Source organism: Raphanus sativus, chromosome 4 (assembly GCF_000801105.2).
Source record: "Raphanus sativus cultivar WK10039 chromosome 4, ASM80110v3, whole genome shotgun sequence".
In the NCBI taxonomy this organism is placed as follows: Eukaryota; Viridiplantae; Streptophyta; class Magnoliopsida; order Brassicales; family Brassicaceae; genus Raphanus; species Raphanus sativus.
The window spans coordinates 31,759,603-31,778,158 of record NC_079514.1 but is presented as its reverse complement, the minus strand read 5'-3'; the positions used below and the strand labels follow the sequence as shown (position 1 = coordinate 31,778,158).

Here is an 18,556-nt window from a genome sequence, read left to right as displayed (position 1 = left end):
TGTGAAAGCTCATGTCAATCAAGGCAGGGACGAGGTTGCACTACAATTCCGAAAAGTTGCATGTCTTTATTCAGAGCATGAGTTTAAAAAGCAGTATGACGATTTTAGGGAGATGTATCCATCGTGTGCTAGGTATCTTGATAAAAGTGTCGAAGTCAAACGGTGGGCGAAGTGTCATTTCCCCGGTGTTAGGTACAACATAGACACCTCTAATTGTGCGGAGTCTTTGAATGCGCTATTTGAAAAGGCGCGAAGGATGTCTTTATTGCCTATGCTTGATACAGTTATTGATAAAATGTCTGAGTGGTTCAACAGACATAGGAAGGATGCAGCAGAATGACCGTCATCTCGAAAATTGGTTCCTTTGGTGGAGAACAAATTGCATAAGAGAACACCGAAAAGTTCAAAACTTTCAGTGACTGTATTGAACAGTTTTCAGCTTGAATACAGTGTTATTGGAGAAGACGGGAAGACTTATTCTGTGGATTTGCAACAGAAGACGTGCAGTTGCAGGAAGTTTGATATAGATAAATACCCATGTAGACATGCAATAAGAGCTATCATTAAGTGTTTGCAGCATGATAAACCATTACAGTTGAGTGACATGTACGATTTCATCTCGAATTATTACTTCATTACAACATGGGCGAAAGCGTATCGAAGGACTATATATCCAGTCCCTGATATAACTCATTGGTTGGTTCCAAAAGAAGTCGCGGCGGCGAAGTGTCCTCTACCTCCAGACTACAAGAAAAAAAAGGAAGACATCAGGAAAAAAAGGCATCCTTCGGCGGGAGAAAGTCGGTCCCGTCCCCGTCCTAATAAGTATATCCCGAATAGGGGTCTGGCTAGCTATTTCAACTGCTCGCAGGGTCCTGAAGGAACTGAAGGAGCTGAAGGAAATGAAGGAACTGAAGGAGCTGAAGGAGCTGAAGGAGCTGAAGGAGCTGAAGGAACTGAGGGACCTCAGGGAACTGAAGGAACAGAAGGAACAGAAGGAACTGAAGTGTTATATGAATGTGAACCTTAGTGAAACCTGATTAAAGTGATTTCGTTTTATGATTGTAAAACTTGGTGAAACTTTCGTTATGTAACCTTTCGTTAGTTGATGACTATGTTTTTAGCTATGTTTTTAGCTATGTTGAGAAATCCGAATACATCAATGTTAGCTATGTTTTTGGCTATGTTAGCTAACAATGTCACGATTTTGATACTTTACGAAATGTTAACAATGTTCTGTCGAATGGGAAGAGAATACATCATTGTTAGCTATGTTTTTTGTAAACACTACCTCGTGGGATTAGAAAAGATACATATGTCACAAAATCAAAATTTATCATGCATGAGCACATCTAAAACGTTGATAGAAAATAGAATATATCAGGTGTAACCATAAAATCAATCATCTAAGTACAGTAAAACCAACAAAATCGGAAAAATCAGAAAAGTAAAACTTTAAAGGTTTTTGTATAACTACAAACTAAGTGAAACTATAAGCACGAAAATCCTACACGGAAAAATTCCCGCCCATTTTTTCGAATTTTGACTTTCCACAAAATCGATGCGGAGGCGACTTAGAGGTGTATTAAACCCATTATTTTAAATGTTTTCGCCATTTACCTCAGCCAATCTCTCTCTCTACTATTCAATCTCTCTCTAGATCTCTCTCTACAATCGGTCGCTCTTATTTCTAGATCTAGGTTATTCTACTCAAAATCATAACTCATCCAGACGAGGAGTATAGCCAGATGAAGGCTTTGAAGAGAGACATCAACATGCTTGGCTGCGTGGCGGATGCCGAGTGTGGGATTCCGACCAGATGCCCTTGTGGGGGGACAATCATCAACGAGGTGGCTCGGAACCTGAAGTATCAAACCGATTTTGATACTTTACCGGGGAGAAAATACTTCACTTGCAAAAATTATGAGGTAATTTATAGAAAACGCCCAGATTTATAGATAACGCCCAGATTTTTTATTGATACTTTCGGATTCTGATACATTCCCGTTTTACGTCTAGAATGATGGCTTCCATTTCCGTCAACCATGGGTCTTCGGAGTCCAGGAAGAGGTTGAAATGTTAAGGAAGCGCGTGGATGCGATGGCTGCAGAGATTGCTGAACTGAAGTATAATCTAACCCGTCAGAATCCCACCACTCCATGAGATGCGTCCGGTCCATGACATTAGTCTACTATCTGTTGTTGTTGTTTGCTTGAGATTATGTTCCCTTGTTGTTGTTTGCTTGAGATTATGTTCCCTTGTTGTTTGCTTGAGATTCTGATTTACCAAGACTCTTCGGATTTACTTAAGTTACACTAAGTTGGAAGTGAAACTTACTAAAGTTTCCCTATTCTCCCTCCTTCACGATCTACGAAATATCATAAATTCACGAAGTTACACTAAGTTGGAAGTGAAACTTACTAAAGTTTCCCTATTCTCCCTCCTTCACGATCTACGAAATATCATAAATTCACGAAGTTACACTAAGTTGCAAGTGAAACTTACTAAAGTTTCCCTATTCTCCCTCCTTCACGATCTACGAAATATCATAAATTCACGAAGTTACACTAAGTTGCAAGTGAAACTTACTAAAGTTTCCCTATTTCCCTCCTTCACGATCTACGAAATATCATAAATTCACGAAGTTACACTAAGTTGCAAGTGAAACTTACTAAAGTTTCCCTATTCTCCCTCCTTCACGATCTACGAAATATCATAAATTCACGAAGTTACCGAGAGAAGTTACCCAATATATAACAGACCGAAATATCATAATACCAGTCTTCAACATCAAACAAGAAAGTCACGGGAATTTAAAGTCATACAGACCGAATAATTCGAGTTCATCCACATTAAAACAACCACATACTGGGAATTCACTCCGTCTTCTTACCTACTTTTTTTTTGTCTTCGGCTTCTTCTTAGCCGCCGCCTTCTTCTTACCTGCTGCCTTCTTCTTACCTGCTGCTTTCTTCTTAGCTGCTGCCTTCTTCTTAGCTGCTGCCTCCTTCTCAGCTTCTGCCTCCTTCGCTGCTGCCTTGCTTCTTAGCTGAATGGGACTCCTCACAGTTTCACCAACCAACTTAACCTTTTTCACAGAAACTGTTTCTTTCCCATCATCTTTTCTCGACCTCTTTTTTTCGTGTTTACAGACATTAATTTTTTTTCGACCTCCGCAGCATGGGCATACATCTCCGCATCATCATCATCCACGTCAACATCACCATATTCCCTCTGTACATCCTTTAAAATTTCGAGAATGGCATCTTCAACATTATTGTCCTCTTCCTCCGGCTCGTTATTGTCACCACCATCCTCTTCCTCCGGCTCGTTATTGTCACTACCATCCTCTTCTTCCGACTCGTTATTGTCACTACCATCACCATCATCTTGGACCGCCGGATTGTCACTTCCGGAAACACTCAACCTAAGACTTTTCACTTCCTCTTCTAGCAGACCTAGCTGCGTAGACAATAAAGTGACTTTTTCATTCACTCCCTTCATAGCATCTCGAACTGCATCTCTGACTGCATTCATAAGCCGACCTTCCATAGCTTTTAAAGCCTCAGCTCCAGGAGTAGCTCCACTAACCTCCACCGAATCAGCATTAGCCTGACCAGATTGTGCATTATTCGATGGTCCTCCGATAGGATTGGTGGGACCTTCAATCTGACCTGTGCGAGACTCTAAATCCATGCGGAACTGTTCTTCAAAGAAAACTTGTTTCTTCCATTTCCGTATTATCTTCGTCCAACCATCAACTGCTGCATCATCGGCGTCATCGGCCCAACAACTCTCCTTGTCCATTCCTATGGTTTCCAGAAGTTCCTCCTCAGCTGCTGTTGCTACCAAGATACTCTCAATATCCTGTGGTAAAAACACAAAAATACTAATTACCTTAGTTTCACCAAGTTTTCATAAGTCTCATAAGTCCCTTCTCCTCAATTCGACTCCACATAAAACATCAATTACCTTTGTATTATTACCAAGTTTATCGTTCACAGCTTTCAGACTGAATTCCTTGGTTCCACTTTTCCGTTTGTACTGCATCTTGCACATCCACGGGCAACTACTATTTGCACCATTCACATCTTCTCGGAAATGGTTCCTCAAGCTTGGAATTGCCTCAAAGGCCAACAACTACCAACACACAACAAAAAGACATTAACATCAATTAAACAACTATGTTGAAGAGAGCTTGAGAATACCTCCAGAGGGATAGGAAAGCTTGTAAAAACCCAACTCGTCGGCGCAAGCCCGTCGCATTTTTCCAAAAAGGTAGAGACATCCTTCAAGTTATGTTCGAATGCATACCGCCCCCAAGGGAACGTTACACACGCATCTAGGTCATCAACAACACTCAGGAAGAAACTGTCCACAGGTGATGCTCCCTCACCACTCTTTCGGCCTCCGACAAGGATGCTGGCTAAGAAGAACAGAACGGCCATCTTCTTACGATCCTCAGATGGCTTTGATTTCATCGCCAACATCTGCTTCTCCAGGTCAGCGTATGTTACCCTTTTCCCTCCAAAATACTTGTTCATGAATGTTGTACCACCCAACCTCTCATGGTTGGGGGGATACTCATGGCAGTATAGTCCAGAAATGAGTCCTAATTCTCTAAGAGAATATCGGATTGCGACGCCATTAACGACAAACCATAACTCATGCTTCTTCGCAACACAAGCTGATCGCAAAACGAGAACCCACATTCCCATCCACTTCTGCTTTCGGTTTTTAATATGGAAGAAATGCTGGAATTGTGGGTGCTCTATGAACCATTCCACCTCCTTCGCTTTCAGGATCGTTTGAATAGTTCTTATCGCTGAGTCAATGTAACATTTTTCTGAAAGCTTTAAAGACTTTTGATATTGGCTTGAAGGAAAGTGTAGTTTCGGTAGCATGCCCTTTTCTTCGTCATCTACAACCTGCACTCAAGTGAGAACCGGATCACGTACGACATCTTACAACCATCAACATATAGTTTCACAAACTTCGACTTAGTTCAGCAATCACTAACTCTAAATTCCACTTAGTTTTCCACACTTATCTAATCTTTCAAATCATCTATGTAAAAGTTTTCAATTTCAATACTTACCGAATCTGCATGCGACTCAGTTTCATGATGTCGTCCAAATAGAATTATCTCCCTTTCATCAGCTTCTTCGTCGTTTCTTCGGGGCTCTATTTCGTCTCCGGGTTCCTTCTTTTTTTCTCCTTCGTCTCCGACTTCCTTCTCTTCATCTCCTTCGTCCCCGGCTTCCTTCTCTTTTTCTCTTTCGTCTCCGACTTCCTTCTCTTTTTCTCCTTCGTCTACTTCTCTTGATTCCTCCCCTTCATTTTTCTTACTTGATTCTTCCTCTTCCCCTTTTCCATTTCCACTGGCATTGTTTTCGCTTTCATTTGCATCTCTGGGACTTTGGTCGGTTCCTGGGCCGACAGGTTTCTCGATAATCCTTGGGTTTGCTTCATCTCCTACTACACTACTCGAGCCGTCTTCTTTTGCCTTCGTAACGTCTGGATTCATCATGATTTGTGTTTTTGATTGTCGATTGAGGATTCGAATTGAGTAGGGTTTTCAGATAACTCGAATAAATTCTACTTAGTGAGAGACGGTGAACTTTATGTCTTTTCAATCAACCAATATGGGGAGAGAGGGGAAACGTATTAGGGAATTCAATTTCTGGAAGTGGATATCCGATTTGTTTGGGTCGGTTCTGGGCCCGGGTTTGGATAGTCCTAGGTAGAGTTGTAATTATAGAAGTTTCTCTTGGTTTCGTTGTCTTTTTATAAATTTTCGTGTAAAAATAAAGATAAATGAATTTCTAAATCCGGGCAGTTTCGGGCAGGAGTATCTCAGCTCTTTTTTTTCGGGCAGGAGTACCTGAGCGTTTGATTCCCAGGATAGTTGAGACTCCGGTGAGGTTAATCAAATGCTATTATAAAGGTGCTATTTTCACCTTTATAATAACATTTAGAGATGAAATTGTTCTAACTCATCTATATTTCTTTTTTATGATAGAGATCTATAATTTTTATAGAGGAAGAAATAACATTCATCTATTTTTACTCTATAAATAGAGATTGCTATTTTAAAGAAATATAGTGGAGCATATTCTAACTTTATTATAGAGTTCCTCTTAATGGGAAAATCGTTTCTCCGATAGACACTCTCCAACATGCAACTCTAGAAACAGAATTGTGGAGAAAGGCGAACGAGAAAGAAGAATCAGAGGAAAATCATGCTGAACCTACCTTAGCGGGGGTGGAGACAATATCCTGGTCCCCTTGGATACCCTAAATCCCTACCTGCCAAATCGATGCGTCATAGATTGATAATGGCATAGTAAATGGATTAGGGTTGAGTCTTAAGGACCAAACGGGTTTGGAAATATTTGGACTGCGGACATGCTACAGAAGCCTATCAGTGCTACATGCGAAAATGGAAGGTCTGTTCTGGGCAACTTCATGCTTGAGAGATAGGAGGATTCCCTCGATACAAATCGAAACGGACTACTCGGATCTTGTGGACATGACCACAAATCCGACGGAGTGGCCTACTTTCTTGTCAGAGATAGAGATCTACCGGAAACTCCAAGAGAACTTCATGGATGTGAGACTTACTCATATTCCTCGAACTCGGAACACTCGAGCCGACGCGCTAGCAAAGGAAGCAAGGAGTAGAGGCCATATTTTTCCCATATAGATCAGACCCGATCAGACGGAGACACTCTACGGAGGGTCGCCCGACTGACCACCACTTGTTCTAAATAGATGGGCGGATGACAAAAAAAAATATAGAATTTCTCTATTTTATAAGTGAAAATAGCAAAATACATTGGAGATGATCTAAACATTCAAGGCAAGTAGTATTCGAGTATTTAGAATATTTTTAGTTTTAGTGTTTGGTAAGAAAACACTTTATTTAAGAAAATGGTTTCTATAAAGATTATATTATCTGACTTTTTGCCAATTGCAATCTTGTTTTGAACTTTGTTATTCTATGAGACAATTTTCCCATTTATTAATGGAAAATATAAAATTTCACTAATATATTTATTACATAAAATATTACATAAGTTTATATGTAATTAAAATATAATAATTAAATTATTTTTGATTTTACTATTAGATAACAATGTTTCATTTCAGTATCTATGATTTAACATGTGCATTTGGGCGTCTAATCGGATCTAATCTAGTTTTGATTTTTTTTGAGGATGAAATTTAATTTCATAAGGATATTCTTTAAATTTAATTTGGATTAGGTTCTGATTTTTTCGTACTCAGTTTGGATACAGTAACACATTGCAAAATTTAATTAGACTCATTTTATTCAAATTCGATTCTAATTTAAATTTTGTTTGTTCAAATATTTTTTTTGGGTCGAAGGTATATGTTCTAGTTCACAAACTTAAACAAAGATTTGATGGCAAGACTTATAATAAGTGGTTGTTAGGAAGAGAAAAATATAGGCATGTTAAAATTAATAACATTAACATAGAATATATTATTTAAAATAAATAATAAAATTAAAACAAGATTTCAAATACAATTACTAAATATATAAAAATATTCAATATTTGATCAAATACCAAAACATAGATTAAGCTGAGTTATTTAAGTTAAAAATATGTATTTCAGGTATTTATTTTGATCTTTCTGTATTGAGACTGAATTTGAATTTGGTATGATATTTTATAAGTTTCTGATTTTTGTTGAATTTTTAAAGATATTTGTTCATATTTAGATTTTTAAAAATTTTGCATTAGAAAAAGGTAAAACCAAAAAAGTAAAGTACTATAGAACAAAACCTAGAGCTGGGAATTTGATTCATTATCCGCGGGCCCCGCCCCGTTTGACCCGCCGCGGGGCGGGTGCGGGTGCGGGTCGAGTGATTTTAACGCGGGGCGGGTGCGGGTCGACCGAATTTAAACTGCGGGTACCCGCCAACCCGCAAAATTAAAAAAAAGAATTTTTTTTTTTAAATATGATTTTTTAGTAAAAATTATGTTTTTTATAATAAAAATAATAAAAAATACGAATATTTTAAAAATTTAATTAAAATATATTATTTATATTATTTTTTAAAAAAATATTAATTAAAATAATTATTTTTATTATTTTTTATATTACCCGCGGGTCCCGCGGGTTACCCGCTAATTTATGCGGGGCGGGGCGGGTCTTACATTTTTTAGATGCGGGTCAAGCGGGTCGAATTTTTGAATCGAAAAAATGAGTCGACCCGCAGCGGGGCGGGGCGGGTCGGGGCGGGTCGACCCGCAAACCCAGCACTAACAAAACCCATTCAGATATTTATGTCTAATTTTGAAGTTCGTTTATTTGTCGACCTCAATCTATGATCACATGTCCCCAAAATTTATAAGACTGACAGACTTGTATTATCAAAAACATAAAAGAAATAAAACTAAAGTTCAAATTAAAACACCAATAAATGGAAATGATATTCGTTCTTCCCTTATTTTGGGAAATCGCAATCAGGAAAAGAAAACCTTTTACCCCAAGTCTTTTTGTCCCTTACACTTTATGATCTTTTGGTAGGCAACAAACAAGCGTTTTTTTTGTAAAATTGACTCAAAAACTCAAAGTCAAACACAAAATTAATTTATGCTTTTTTGGATTTTTTTTTGTTTTCTTCACCTCACAAATTCACATTATTCATGAAAATATCATTAATTTTTTTTTCTTTTTTTTCCAAAAATGACATTTTTACTCTCAACCTCATCATCTTCAAGTATTTACAAGATTACCATTGCCATCAATACCCCAACCACCATGAACAACTAATTTGAAGCTCTTAATGCATCTCAAATCGATTTACACTCTCTTTTTTCCAATTGTTATGAACCAAAAAAACAACATCTTTTTCACTTTGTTTCCATATTCATCCAAAAAAAACTCAAGTTTTTTATTACAGAATTTTTATGGTTGATAAAACCATTCAAGCTTATGATTTTTGGTGGATTACTTTCGTTTGAGGTTCTATATGGTTGGAGAAGACTTATGTGTGCTAAAGAAGTCATCTCGTTAATTTAAGGTATGAATTTTTTTTTTTTCAGATCTGTTCGCCTAGAAGACTTAAGTCTTCTGGCTGTAGAAGACTTACCCATAAGTCTTCTGGTCAAACTGGATGACTTACTTAAGTCGTCTGGAGTTTTTTTAACAAACAAAACTGTAAGTCGTCCCATTTAAAAATCAATTGCAAAAATGACCTCTCTAGACGACTTACTAGTAAGTCTTCTGGACGACTTACTAGTAAGTCTTCCGGACGACTTACTAGTAAGTCTTCCGGACGACTTACTAGTAAGTCTTCCGGACGACTTACTAGTAAGTCTTCCGGACGACTTACTAGTAAGTCTTCCGGACGACTTACTAGTAAGTCTTCCGGACGACTTACTAGTAATATGTTTAGTAAACTTTCATTTTCTCTAATAATATAAACATTTTAATATTTTCTTATTAATTCATGTATATTAATCAATATTGGGGATATTGAATAAAATTTATAACATAATTGGTAATATTTATGAGGTTACTAATATTCATGTTACTCAAAGTTTCTAGCTAATATGTTTTTAACTCATACATGTTTTATCTTTGTTAAGTGTTTTATTTTGAATTTTTGCAGATGACGCGTTAGATTCATGCATTATATAGAGAATAAAAGCATTCATATGCTGCGCATAAAACAATACAAGTCTGAAGATTTAACAATTACAGAAGATTTACCAGTAAGTCGTCTGATAAGTCTTCTACACAAAAGATTTATCAGACGACTTACTGGTAAGTCTTCTACAAAAAAAAAACATTTTCAACACAAACTTGTAAAAAATGTGATATGCTTTGACTAGTTACTATTGTTTGTTTCCATCTCTTAAGTATTATTATTATAGAAACCAATGATGATTATTGTTATGAGTTAGAACAATGGTTAAAATGCTTCTTAAAATGTTGTATCAGTATGAGGTTACCAACATTCTTATTTATTAAGATGAGAAGAAGGTCATTTGAGTTTATTATTGCATATGGAAATCCAAAGATAAGAGAAAATCTATCGAAGTCTATTATTTCATTGATTTGTAAATGTGTAAACAAATTGTTAGCACATATATTACATCTTGGGAAACATAATTAATGATTTTACAAAAAAATCATAACTAAGGGAGTACACATGCAAATCACAAAACATACCACAAGCAAAACTATTATATATCATTCCTCTATAAAGACAAGATTAGACTCCACTTGATATGGAAGAAGACTTCGTTAGAAGACTTCCAGGAGGTCCAGACGACTTCCAGGAAGTCCAGACGACTTCCAGGAGGTCTAGAAGACTTCCAGGAGGTCCAGACGACTTCCAGGAGGTCCAGAAGACTTCCAGGAGATCCCGACGACTTCTAGGAGGTACATACGACTTCCAGGAGGTCCAGAAAACTTCTTGGAAGTCGTCCCAGAAGTCTTCCAAATCTGAAAAACCTGCATATCCAGATCTGAAAAATCTGCACATCCAAAAATGTTCAGATGACTTAAAAACATAGAAAATGAGTGGAAGATTATATAGATATACTTTTATAGAACACACAACGTAAATATCCAAGTGGAAGTTGAGAACCATCTGATTAAAAACCTGCAAAAAAATAGATTATTGAGAAAGACATGAGACAAAACTGAAAAATTCATATAAAGTTTGGTATTTTAAAGTCTAAGAGATTAGAGTGGTTTTGAGAGTTTTAGTTTGAGAAAAAAGGTAAGAACTTTATGCAACAAGAAGTTACAAACTGAAGAAAAATGAGACATAAAAATACATATCTAAAATTAATAGATTTACCTTTAAATGAGTGGAAGATGAGAATCATGTAATGAAAAACCTGCAAAAACAAGATAAATTAGTGAGAAAGACATGAGACAAAAATAATCAATTGATATAAAGCTTGATGTTTATAAGTTCAAAGAGATTAGAGAGAGGTTTGAGAGTTTTAGAATGATGAACATTACATTTTTGTTGCAGCCATTTGAGAGGAAGAGAGAGAATGTGTAAATTTTTCTTTATATAGGAAGACAAAAAGTCTAATTAGGTTAAATATTTTAGATTCAGAAGACTTTCAAGTAAGTCTTCTGAATAGAAGACTTTCCAGAAGACTTCAATATTTTTAGCGGGAAACTAAAGTATTTTTAGGGGGAAACTAAATATTTTTAGCGGGAAACTTAATACTTTCACTCATCTATGTTGAAAACAATTCATTTAATGTATTTTAATTTATATCACTTATATGTTAATTATATGATTTCAATTTTTCACTTATCAAAATATTTTTTTGAAAAATTTATAAATTATTTTAAAATCAACTATACCAGAAGACTTTCAAGTAAGTCGTCTCGTCCAGAAGACTTACTTGTAAGTCGTCTCGTCCAGAAGACTTACTTGTAAGTCGTCCAGTCGTCTAGAAGACTTACTTGTAAGTCGTCCAGACCCTAACTTTAACCCCTAAACTAAATTGACTAAATTAACTAACTAAACACGTTATAAAATCAAATTAAACTTAAAGATGTTTACTATACACAGAAATAAACATACTTAGGTAAATTTTAAATTTAAAAAAAAAAATATAAGCTTTCGAAAAATCTAACCCTAAGAACACATACAATACTACAACATATGTTGGCAAAACCTAAACCAAAGAATATCATGACTCACTATTTTCCCTCATCTATGTTGAAAAAATTCACTTTTTTATATTTTAATTTATATCACTTAAAATATATATTAATTACCTGATTTCAATTTTTCACTAACAATTTTTTTTTACAAAAATTTTAAATTATTTTTAAGAAGAACTATACCAGAAGACTTTCAAGTAAGTCGTCTGTCGTCTGGACGACTTACTGGAAAGTCGTCTGGACAGAAGACTTGCGGGGGTTAGAAACGTAAAAAAATCAGTTTTTTTTTGTTTGTTCACAAGTTTGATTACTTTTGCGTTTGATTCAAGTTTGGGTTTACTTTTGTATTTGAAATCAAGTTGTGAATCATATTTGGTAATTATTCCAAACAAACAAATCAAAATAATAATTTAAAATCTATTTATATCAAAAATTTATTCAAAAATATATATAAATTCAAAAATTGAATTTTACTGAAGTATTTTTAAATAACCATTATAAAAATATTTTCAACAAATGTCAATTATTTATAGAACTGGGCTATAATTGGATAAGTTTTTGCAATTATAATTAACTATTTTTAATAGATTTTAAATGTTGATGTGATTGTGGGATCATATTTGAAGTTATGGGCATGGAAGACATTAAGAAATTGGTCCATGATGTTAGCTAACATGTCCAGCTCATTTTTATCAAGTTTCAAGCCCCAAAAAATCCAAAATCAAGTGGTTTCTTTGCTGTCCAAGAAAAGTGACGAAAATGAAAAATTAAATTGCATGAAAAGCTTTTCTCTCATGCATGCAAGGAATGCTTGTTCCAAGAGCCTTCTCTCTCTTCCATGCAATGGTTTATCATTTTCTTTTTTGAATAATCCGGTGTATCCTGGCATCCACCGAAGTGGATCCAGACTAGCGGCGAGTGTCCGTATCAGCCTACATAATCCGGTTTATTATTTTCTATGTAATAAATATTTAGCTTTCTCAGCAAGTTTAGTTCTACTATAAATAAGTTGTAATATCTATTAAAATAAATAATAGTTGAGTTTATATTTTTGGAACCTTGAGAGTGATTTTCAAATTGTTTTCGATCATGGTATGTCATATCATTGGTCAAAACTTTTATGATTGTTGGTGTGTAATATCCTTCAATCTAACTCAATCAAACTTGGTGCGTCATATTCAAGGGAGATTGTTATAGGGCAGGAGCTCTTCCGCAACTTCTGTGTGACCTTTCGATCCACGTTTCTTGATCGTTTCTTGTTTTCGGGCTCATTTTGATGCAAAGTTTATCATGTACCCATTTCAGAGTGTATTCTTTGAGAGGTTTTCATCAAATGCAATGACGGAATCTGTAAATAAAAAAAAATATTTAATTTATTTTAAATACAGTGGTTAAATCTGTAAATAAAAAAGTACCAAAAGATACTTTAGATTAATAATATAGATATATATATATATATATTTCAGTTTGTAGTTTACATATATAAAAAAATAATATGTCAATTATTTATAGATTTTTAATCTTAAATAAAAAAATATTTAATTTATTTGAAATGCAGTTACTAAATCTGTAAATAAAAAAGAAAATAAAAATAAAAATTCTTTTTTTTGAGCAACATCAAAAAATATTTCAATTTTAGTAATATAGATAAATGCTATTCATTCTTGGGAAATAGCAATCAGGAAAAAGGAAAAAGGAAACCTTTTACCCCAAGTCTCTTTGTCCCTTACAATTTATGATCTCTTGGTTGGCAACAAACCAGTTTAACCTCTCTATATATACACACATTAAGAGCTATGGGACCCTAATAAATCACAATTTCATCAGCCTCTTAAACACTGAATCTTTTTCTCTGCTCCGGTCGTTCCAAAAATAATATTTTTCTAAGATTTCTTGTTCAAAGGTGCCGATGATGAACGAAGACTTGATTCTAGATATCATGTCCTGTTGTCCTGCAACGGAGATTTCTAAGTTCCGTCTACTAAACAAAGCATGCAACAAACGATCTTATGAGCAGTGCCGGCTTAAAACTATATTGGACCTATGGACAAATTTCTTTTTCTGTATTATAGTTAGTTAAATATAATATTATAGACCCAAACAAACATAATTATAGACCCAATTTGTGTTAAATTTAGTTACTTTTAAGATGGACCTATGGCATATGCCATGTTTGCCATCCCCTAGAACCGGCACTGCTTATGAGTTCCACTTCATCAATCATCATCTCCATAAAACCAACTCTGTTTTAGGCTATTTCATTCAAGATCATAAAAAGTATAGCCGTCCAGGAGTTGTTGTCTTCGGTGGCGAAGAAGAAGAAGAAGCTCCAGAAAAACCCAGAATCTCACTCGATTTTCTTCCTTCTTCGAGAGGTGTAAAGATCGAAGCGTGTGATGCGCATCATGGAGTTTTGTTATGTGTTGATGATAAATTCAAAGGAGGGAGAAGAATACCAGATTACATTGTCTGTAAACCGACTACAAAACAATACCGGATCATACCGAACCCGAAAACCCTGTATTTTACTATTGCGATTAGTTTGATGGTGGTTCAGTCAAACCCGTTTCGATATAAGATCGTTAGGGTTTCTGAACCACTACCGTGGGAAAGAAGGAAGACGAGTGAGGGCTTCTATAATCTCAACTGTGAGGTTTTTGATTCTGATACTTACACGTGGAAGCGATTGGATGATTTAGAACTACCAAGTGGCGAGTTCTTCGGGAGGTCAGAAAAACCAGAATCATCGTACGGTTTCTTGCATTGGTTAACTGGGAAAAACAATGTGATTCAGTTCTGTATGCAAACCGAAACTTGGTCTTTCTTTCCTTTGCCGGAAGATGTAATAGGCGATGGTTCTTCTTTAGACTTGGTCAGCTACGAAGGAAAGTTAGCTGTACTTTGTTCGAATTCGAATTCGAGAGGAGGATATGATTTATGGGTTTTAGACAACAGTTCATCAGGAAAATCGTGGGATAATGTAAAAGATGTGCAAGTTACAGATTTAGAAGATAAATATGCAAAACCTCTATGGTTTCTGAGTAACGACGTCGTATTAGTGGCCGGTTTTGTTCGCCTTGGTCTCTACAACACGAACAGCAACAAGTTTCAATATTTGCATAAGACGACTCAAGAATGCCTGCCTTACTATTTGCCTAGAGATGTTTGTTTCCCTTTTTATTCCGATTTTGAAAGAATTTGTCTAACTGAAGATCACAGTGGACGATAAAAGACAAAACCAAAGATAATAAAAAATTATTATTTATGTAAAATTTTATCTTATTGCAAAACATATTAAATTGTTCTCTTTTCCTCTTTGTCTTGGTTAAGTTCATTAAAATTAAAAAAGTTATTTTGTTTTAAATATGTGAAGTGTATTGACCAAATAGTTCTTTTACAAACATGTGTTATGGAATGATCCTAATTAAGCAGAACATTTTTCTATTCAGATCCTAAAGTAAAATGCAAGTAAATTTTTAAGCTGATGACAAAAAATGCAAGTAAATAAATTTTAATATACAAAAAGTTGATTTTGATTTTTCTCCTCTCCCTTTGAGCACATGCAGTAGTGGTTTCTCCACCAGTTTCTCATTTTTTTTAAACACTAATTTTCATTGAAGAGTGAAATGTACAAAAGGGAAGAAGAAGCTACATCAATCATAAGGAACTTAACCTAAACAAAAAGATGGCTAAGCCAAGAAGGATAACCAACAGCTATATATGATTGAAATAGATCCTCCTTGATCACACTTTTGGCTATAAGCCTGGCACCAAGTATATCTTGATAACAGTGGAAAGACACTTTCCAATCGAGAAAATGGTGAAGCCAACATAATAAGTGAGTAGAGTAGAACTTAAGAGAAGGCCAAGCCGAAGGTTTAAGATAGCACCAATAAGATCAGTATCATCCGCGGCAAAGATGATAGCATTGAATTTAAGATGCTTCATACTCTCAATGGCCCATCTCCAACTTTCAAAAGAAGCTTCAAGCTTACTAGGTACTCCAACAAAAGACCTTCTTCCATGCATTAGAACTTTACCTTCGTTGTTTCGAAGAATCCATGAAGCTCCACTTTGATGATTTTCTTTATTCCAAGCTGAAGCTGATTTGAGCCAAGATTTTGGAGGAGGCTTCCAACCGAAGATGATCTTTTTCTTCCTTTCCAAGTCAATGATTTTTTCGTGTTGATCAGTAGACTTGATTAAGAACCAATGATCTACTTCTTCTAAAATGGCTGAAATAAAGGAAGCGCCTAGTTTCATTTTACCTTCAAAGAGGAAGGAATTACGATTTTTCCAAATAGACCAAATAAGCCAACGACCAATTCGTTCGTTTTATGTGCTCAGCTCCACCAGTTTCTCATTATAAAAAAGGTAATTGAAAAAATTGAAAGATAAAGAAAGAGAATATACAATTTTGAGAAACGTATAGCGGTATGTATTTTTTAAAATGATTGGTAATATAGTAAATGATTCATATATAAAATTATCATACATATTAGTATATGATAATAATTTATTTATTTCTAAATAATATATATTAATATTTAAAGTATATATATATTAATTTTTAAATTTGTTTTTGAAATAATGAATCTTATTTAGTTATATAAATTATATTATACTATATTTTAAACGAGTATTATTATTATTTTAGTAGGTTAAAATATCGAATTTTAAATTTTATTTATAAAATTTAATTTCAGAAGATAAGCATGATTTTGATATTTATTAAAAAAATAAAGCAATAGCATTATGTTACATAATCAATAGCAATAGCATTATGCTGATATAATAAAGCTGCAGTAACATTATGCTATATAAGCAATATATTTTCATTAGTGTATTTTAAAAAAAAATTGATTGATAGAGTAGTAAATGATTATATAAAAAAATATCATAAATATTAGTATATGATATAAAATTTATTCATTTCTAAATAATATATTTATATATATTGTATTATATACTAATTTTATATTTGTTAATAAAATAATGAATCCTAATTATATAATTTAAATTATATTTTAAACTTGTATTATTATCATTTAAAAAAAAAATTTGAATGTAAATGTTCTACCAAAATCAACAATAACATTAAGTAAAGAACTTATGATGCTGAATATATATGGTTTAGGTTGTTTACAAGTTTAAACAATAGTATCAGTGCATGCAAGAACTTTACAAGTAACTAACGGCGAAGATAATTTTTTTTACCATGTATACATGATTTGCTTATGGAAATAATAATGTCAACTTGGCAAATAATTTTTTTCTTTACGTATACATGATCAGTTCCACTTCCACCAAGCCTTTCAAACTAGTACTTTCTCTAATTGACTCTATAGCTTCTTCAATAAACGATGGTTTTCTTAACCAAAAAAAAAAAGAAACGATGGTTCTTCAATCTTCGATCAAGTATATATGTGTGTGTTTTTACTAAACAATAATTGGAGTTACATTACATCCTTGGTGGCCCTGTGGATTCGAGTGTAATATATAAATTCATATTCAAAGTTGCTAACTTCTGTAGTGAGGCATGAATTAAGGTAGACGAGGAGGTGTTGGAGGAAGTCTACAATGCTCTCCTGTTCGTGTCTGGCAAGGAGTCTAATCATTTCCTCCAGCACTACGCAGTGGGGGAGCTCCTACCATTATCATTCGTCTTCCTATCATTGGTGTTGGTTTCACAGCACCCACACCTTTTAGACACATTAACCCATCGAAAAGACAGATTAAAAAGTTGTAATAGAGGATTTCTGTGAAATTATAACTTAACTAAACTATAACTGTGATAAATATTTTCGGAATAAAGAGAGACTGACCTAGGTGACGGAATCTAGCCTCTGTCACACCAGCCTGAAAGGATACACATAGAAGTATAAAAACCAAGCTTAGAAGAAGAAACGATTGTATTATTTTCTTCATTTTTGTTGTTCTTCTGGCTCGACCAGTAGGCGGGTATATATAAGCCGGTCCAACATTTTCTGATGTGCTAAGCAAAAAAAGTTTTTAAAAGTTTTTATATTATATTTTGATTTTATTGTTTTGTTTTAAAGTATAGAGATACGCGAAAAATTGCAAAGAAATAAGAAACAAAAGAAAATAAACCAAAGACACAACCCGACTCCAAACTGGATAAGTTTAAAACTAAAAACCGATGTATCAAATATCAAATATGTATTTTTATATTTTATCTACTATCATATATACGATATAAACTATATTAAAAATTTATAAACTAATATAATTCTATCAGTGATGGGTAAATACAATTCTGTCATGTGATTTTGCATATCACATTTTTACTGTTATCATAAACATATTATCACTATTAGTCAATGCTATCAATGATAACTTATCATAAACATTTTACTGTTGTCAATTAAAATTTAATAAAAATGATACAAAGTTTCAATTTAAAAAAATAAATATTATTAAAAAATCTATTCCATTTATTAATTAGTTAAATTTCTGTAAACAAGGATAAATTTCTTACAAATGTTATTATTAGCAACAAAAATTATATTATAATATATATATATATATATATATATATAAATACTAATAAATTCTTATTATAAAAAACTAAATAAATATGCCTTTAAATTTATATGGTCTAAGAGAATCTCCATGAAGACTTTTGAAATTTACAAATTCTATATTAGAAGTTTTAAATTGTTCTCCTCCGAAAAAAAACTTTAAACTTAATTTCAAAACTATTGTATTTTACAATATGGTCATTATATTTGTCATAGTTAATGTAAATTCACCTTTCATAAACAGCAAACACTAATACATAAATACTACAGCAATATTAATTAATAAAATCTTAAACTAAAATATAAAATTATAAATAAAAATAAATAAATATTAA

General features: G+C 33.8%; 1 protein-coding gene and 1 long non-coding RNA gene across 2 annotated transcripts; one reads left to right on the top strand and one right to left on the bottom strand.

Moving 5' to 3' along the window:
* Positions 1–13,441: 13,441 nt before the first annotated feature.
* On the top strand, positions 13,442–14,962 carry LOC108833911 (uncharacterized). Its single transcript, XM_018607304.2, has 2 exons — positions 13,442–13,683; positions 13,876–14,962. The coding sequence occupies exons 1-2, from the start codon at positions 13,589–13,591 to the stop codon at positions 14,906–14,908; spliced, it is 1,128 nt and encodes a 375-aa protein (XP_018462806.1). The 5' UTR covers positions 13,442–13,588; the 3' UTR covers positions 14,909–14,962.
* Positions 14,963–16,874: 1,912 nt separating this feature from the next.
* On the bottom strand, positions 16,875–17,633 carry LOC108852870 (uncharacterized). Its single transcript, XR_001949619.2, has 2 exons — positions 17,505–17,633; positions 16,875–17,381 (listed from the first exon to the last, which is right to left on the bottom strand). It is a non-coding gene; the product is annotated as an uncharacterized LOC108852870 (long non-coding RNA).
* Positions 17,634–18,556: the final 923 nt, after the last annotated feature.